Source organism: Lemur catta, chromosome 2 (assembly GCF_020740605.2).
Source record: "Lemur catta isolate mLemCat1 chromosome 2, mLemCat1.pri, whole genome shotgun sequence".
NCBI lineage: Eukaryota > Metazoa > Chordata > Mammalia > Primates > Lemuridae > Lemur > Lemur catta.
Window position 1 is genome coordinate 2,677,531 of NC_059129.1, and position 5,846 is coordinate 2,683,376.

A 5,846-nucleotide genomic window follows, 5' to 3' on the forward strand; every position below is an offset into this window, starting at 1 on the left:
TCTCAAGTAGAAATGCAGAAAATTCATTACCGTTTGTTGACAGTTCTGATTAGTTGGATGCTACCTAAGTAAATTTTTTGGTGTGATTCTTCTTCCCAATTTTCTAACAGAAAGCAAATCTTGAATGCTATTTCCTGCCTTATCTTCCAAAGGTTTTATGATTTCTTTATGCTTTTGTTCTCAGGGAGACCCGGCAAACGAGTCATGGGCACAATGCAAGGCGAAGACTCCGATGATGATGTGAGTCCCGACCTGCTCCCCGTGGCAGCTCTGTGCTTTCTGCTCTTGGGCCGTCCTCACAGACTAGACTAGCTGAGTTGCTGCCAGCAGCCCAGGGCGCTGTCTGTTCTCAGCCCAGCCCACCGCTTGATTTATGGCAGAGTTGGCCTCCTACGCTGCTGGACTCTTTTCTTTGCTTGTTGATGGCTCATTTCTTTTCGAATGAATGTGCTTGTTCGACTTTTTTTGCCTTCTCACTGTTCTTTCCATTCTTGCTTTCCAAAGATGGAAGCAGCACCAGCTCTCTTAGGTAAATGCAAGACTTCCAGCTCCAAGAAGCAGGTTGGTTTCTTTTTTGCCTCATCCGCCTGTTGGTGTGTGTCAGCCTGCTCAGGGCCAGCAGAGGGTGTTTCCCCAGGAGTGATGCTTCCTCTTTCCTGGGCAGGAAGCCACTCAGAGTGGATTACAGCGTGGGTGAAATTAACCAGAGGTCCCATACTAAGGAGAGGCAAGATCACTGACCTAAGAGATGAGAAAAGCTGTGGTTGGGGTGTTATCAGACACCATAACCTAGAAATGAAGGGCTAATGCTGCCTGCTGTGGGTCAGGACCAGGCCTCTCTTCTGCTCCATTCTGGGGAAGGAACATGGAAACAGCACTCTCCCCAGACCAGGGTCTCAGGGGAGGCTGGGCAAGAGGGCGAGACGTCAGGCTGCTGGTGCCTTGAGCTTTATTGGGTGGATAACTGACTAGAGGACTTAACCAGAGGGGAGACCAGGGGTCCTTGGCGGCATCAAGTCAGGACTGCATTGTCTGTTGCTTGGACTTTGTTCTTTGTTGCAGTCCTGTGTGCTGCTCAGCCCACAGGGTGCAGGGGAGCTAGGCTGAGACCTGTCACATCTGCAGCAGGTGGATGCTGGAGGCATGGCAGTAGTGGCCGCACAGAGACAGAAACAGGGTCTTATGTTCTTTTTTTCTTTTTTGAGACAGAGTCTCGCTCTATTGCCCGGGCTAGAGTGCCGTGGCGTCAGCCTAGCTCACAGCAACGTCAAACTCCTAGGCTCAAGCAATCCTCCTGCCTCAGCCTCCTGAGTAGCTGGGACCACAGGCATGCACCGCATGCCCGGCTAATTTTTCTATATATATTTTTTTAGTTGTCCATGTAATTTCTTTCTATTTTTAGTAGAGACCGTGTCTCATTCTTGCTCAGGGTGGTCTCGAACTCCTAACCTCAAGTGATCCTCCTGCCTTGGCCTCTTAGAGTGCTAGGATTACAGGTGTGAGCCACCATGCCCGGCCAGGGCCTTATGTTCTTATGCAAAGATTCGCTTACCCACAGTGTACACTGTTACAGAAATTCACAGGAGGGAGCAGTCACTCAGGTTGTTGGGCAGGGTGCACAGAGAAGATCAGGCCTTGAATTCATAGGAGATAGTCTGTAAAGAAGCAGAGAAACCACCTCAAAAATATTTTTTTTTAACAAGGTAGACCATGGGTGGTTAAAAAATTTCTATCCATCCATCTCATCCATCTAAGATGGAAATAGAGTCTGGCTTGGGAGCTGGTAGGGCTTGGAAAGCGCCATCTGGCCTTGTCCCTTAGGATTTGCTTTCACACTTCTCGGAATGAACAGTTAGTTGCAGCTTAGATCTCTGTGCCTTGTTGTTGCTGTTTATGTCAAGCAGGCCGTATCCACGCATCCTCCCAGGCACAGGATTAGTCCTTCATGTGTTTGCTCAGTCACTTAGCATGTACCTGTCAAGTGCCTGTCACATGCCAGGGACTGTTACGGATGGTGGGGAACACAGCAGGGAGTAGAAACAAAGGCCCTGCTCACACAGGCTCGGACAGTAGCGGCAGAGCACACACATCAGGCCATGAGTATTAGATGAGAAATAAGCAGGTGCAGGGGACAGGGAGTGATGTCTTTGGCGTGGCTGGGCGACCTCTGATATGGGGGTGGCCTGAGGGAAAAGAGGGAGCCACAGGGCTGAGGTGGCGTGAACTGGGTGCAGGAGGAGAGACAGAGGTTCGCAGGATGCGATGACTCAGCATTCCTTCTAGTGTGGCACTGGAGAATTATGAGCCCAGAATGGCCAAGAGCTGACCCACCTTTGAGAGAAACCAGTTAGAAGGCAATTGTAGTTGTGTAGGTCACAGGTGATAGTGGCTTAGCCTAAGGTGTGGCAGCAGAGGGGTTGGGAAGTGATCAGATTCTAGATATGTTTCTAGCATCAGAACCATCAGGTCTTGTTAACTGGTTGGACATCAGGTGTTAGGGAAAGAAATGAAGGATGCTTCAGTTGTGGTCTAATCAACTGAAAGCACAGTTCTCATTTCCTGAGCTGGGGCCGACTTGAAGAAGGGGCTTAAGGGCAGATCAAGAATTCAGTTTTGCACATTCTGAGTGTGAGTTGCCAGGTAGACATCCACATGCCGCTGTTGAGTAGCCAGTCAGAATTCAAGTCTGAAGTTCAAGGGACAGGTCTGGGCTGGAGATCGAATTTTGAGAGCCAACCCTATTTAGATGGTATTTAAGCCTCAAGGATAGTTGTGACTGCTTAGGGGGAGAGACAGAAGAAAGAGAAGAGAGAAGCCCCAAGTCTCGAGCTGCCCCTGCACTGCAGGGATCGGGGAGGGAGAGGGTCAGGCCAGGGAGACCGAGCAGTGAGGGGGCACCTAGACTGCAGGAAGAGGCCTGGGGGCAGAGAAGATGGATTTCGAGGAAGAAGGGGTGATGCCACACATAGGCCAAGCAAGATGAGGACTGAGAACTAGCTATTGAATATGAATCCGTTGACTGTTTCAGGCTTGACAAGAGCAGTTTGGGGGCTAGTGAGGGAGAGCCGGGTTTGGATACACTAACTGCTTAGAGGCAGTGAGGGGAACAAGAGGGGACTGTGAGTTCAGCAGCTCACCCAGGATTTTTGCTGTGAGGGAAACAGGGAGGGCAGAGTAGCTGGAGAGGAAGGTGGGTTTTGTTTTTGCTTTTCCAAGAAGGAGATTATAGCATGTATGTATACTGGTGGAATGATCTAGATAGAATGACCAACCATCCAGGCTTGTGTGGGACACAGGACTTGCAGTTTTAAAGCTGACCGAGTTGGTCACCCTAGATCTTGACGATGTAGGAGAGGGGGCGTCCTTCATTTTGCTCCGCACACCCATTGCCTGTGTTGCTGTCCATCCCCAGTCTGGAAAAAGCCAAATAGGCCTCCCTCCCTTCTCTCCAAGCCCCTGCCCTCCTTGCCATCCAGGGTGGGTCTCTGGGCCCCCAGCATCCGGTGACCCTCAGGGCACATCCAGGGTGCTCCTGAGACGTCCGTGGGAAAGCCAGCCCTACATCACCAAACCGGATGCAGGTTAGTCTTTGGAGGATCCTGGTTGGATGATAAGCTCCAGCCAGCAGTCTACAGATGGTGGTCCCACTCTAACCCCCCACCCCCCACCAGCCTGACTGCTTCTCAGCCAGGGGTGGGGAGTGCTGCAAGGTTCTGTGCTCTTCCCTCTCAAACTGCTAGTAAAAAGTGAGGCGGGGTCTCTGTGACAAGATGTCAATAACAAGTGGGGCCCCCAGTTGCACTTACTGTCTTTTTCCTATAGGATGACTCAGAGGACAGTGAAATTGACATGGAAGACGATGAGGAAGATGATGATGATTTAGAAGACGAGAGCATTGTGCTCTCACCAGCTAAGCCTAGTCGAAGAGTCCGGAAACCTGAACCCCTGGATGAGAGTGACAATGACTTCTGACCCTCTTGCCAAGGGACCCATGCAGATTAAAACCCTCAGATTTGTAGGTAAATGGGAAAAACGAAGGTTAGGAAGGTAACATACATTTTGTTCACTCAGCCAGATGGACTCATTGTTACTCTGAAGCAACACTTATTTCTGCTTTGGCCTCCTATGCTTGTTTCCCGTGAAGCTTAAATAAGAACCAAAGCAAATGCCTAAGATGTGTTTTGTTTGTTTGTTTGTTTGCCTTGTTTATCTCCTAAAACTTGGGAAATGCATGTGTTCTTAGTGATTCGCATCCACGGGACAAAAACTTGAGAAGAAATGGCAGCCGACCACCATGTAAGTCTGGGCTGTTTCTGTGGTGATACATTTCATCTGAGAGAGAAGCAAACCTGGGGCTGGAATGTGGCACAGGACTCAGTTTGGGCTTGTGGGGGACACCTGGCTGTTAGTCACCTGCACAGTTCAGAACATCCACTGTACATCAGCTGTTAATTCTGGCCTTTATTTCATTTTACAGTCTTATTTTCTTTCTTCTGTGTGTCCCCAATACCAAACATTAAATGTATTTTAATAACTAAAATTTTCTGAAAGAAAGTTAGCTAAGTTAAATGAAAACCAGCTTTCCTTGAAAAATGAGGCAGCAGGGAGAAGCTCTAGATTGTGAATATTCCATTTTTTCTCAGAAGACTGACATTCTGCTGGGAGTCAGATCCACCTTGATTGAAGCCATCTTCATGTTTGTGTGGTTTGTGCTGAGTTTGGAAACTCTGCTGACCCGGTTGCCCCTTCAGAGATCCCGGACTCCTGGGCAGTGACAGTCGGGACACTCCTTCCCACCAGCTGGCCTTTCTCTAAAGGAGCTTTGTCTTGTCTAAGGTGTGGTAAGACATTAGTCCCCAACACAGGATTGAAGGTTGGTTTCCTTAGAGGAAGGAGCCGATTAAGGAAAAAATGTTAGTACAGATTCACACCTCTAATTTAAAAAATAAACCAGAATTGAATTACGTAGCATGGCGAGGGCAGAATTTCCCTGCTGCAAGATGAGAAGTGACAGGTGGAATTGGTTTTCTTTACTGTTAAAAGCATGCAGCCGTTTTCACTTACTGTGCAATTATAAAGTCAGAAGACTTCTGAAGTAACTTATCTTTTAATAAATGCAGTTAGTACCATATTTTTATATTAAATAAGTTTTACTTGAAAACATATATGAAACATGAAAACATAATTATGACATAGTATAATTATTTTATTTGCACATAAATACTTATTCAAGAAAAGTTCCCAAGTTATTATAATACATGTCAATTTTAGGAGACTGTGTGACAATTATTTCTGTCATCTTTGCTTTTTTTTCTCTTTCCCTATATTTTATGTATGGGATTACCCTTTTTAAAAAAAACACACAGCCTTTAGTTAATTTGCTGGTAATTTGTGGTGTGCCCTACTGTAAACAAAAAGCTGAGAGAGAAGTCAGTGTGTTGGGAGCCACGCTAACCACCCCAGACGCATGGCTTCGGAGATGCAGCAGAGTCACTGCATCTTCCTGGATGTTACAGATTTGGTTTACCTCAATCTGACTTGACTTATATTTTGAAAAACATACAAATATAGTTCTGTTTGTCATATGCTTTCTTTTACTGGGCTTTGACTGGGAAGCTCAACCCAAGCTACAAATAACACATCCACAAATATAGGCAGCAGCTGCAAAGGATGTTTAATTGTTCCACCTGCTTCTAGATCATCTTCCTCCTGCTGGTTAACTGACTTTAGGACTGGACACCGTGGCTCACGCCTCAGCTACTTGGGAGGCTGAGGCAGGAGGATCGCTTGAGCCCAGGAGTTTGAGGTTGCTGTGAGGTAGGCTGATGCCACGGCACTCTAGCCTG

At 47.5% G+C, this 5,846-nt stretch overlaps 1 protein-coding gene across 2 annotated transcripts in view; it reads left to right on the top strand.

Annotated features, from left to right (window-relative positions):
- Positions 1 to 4,173, top strand: part of CLUAP1 (clusterin associated protein 1) — a 29,462-nt gene extending 25,289 nt beyond the window's left edge. Inside the window, exons 11-13 of one of the 2 annotated variants that reach the window (XM_045542433.1) lie at positions 185 to 240; positions 505 to 561; positions 3,823 to 4,173. In XM_045542433.1, the coding sequence (XP_045398389.1) occupies positions 185 to 240; positions 505 to 561; positions 3,823 to 3,972 (263 nt within the window). In that variant the 3' untranslated portion in view covers positions 3,973 to 4,173. The remainder of the gene's footprint in view (positions 1 to 184; positions 241 to 504; positions 562 to 3,822) is intronic. The other variant, XM_045542435.1, reaches the window with a different exon arrangement.
- The last annotated feature ends 1,673 nt before the right edge of the window (positions 4,174 to 5,846 follow it).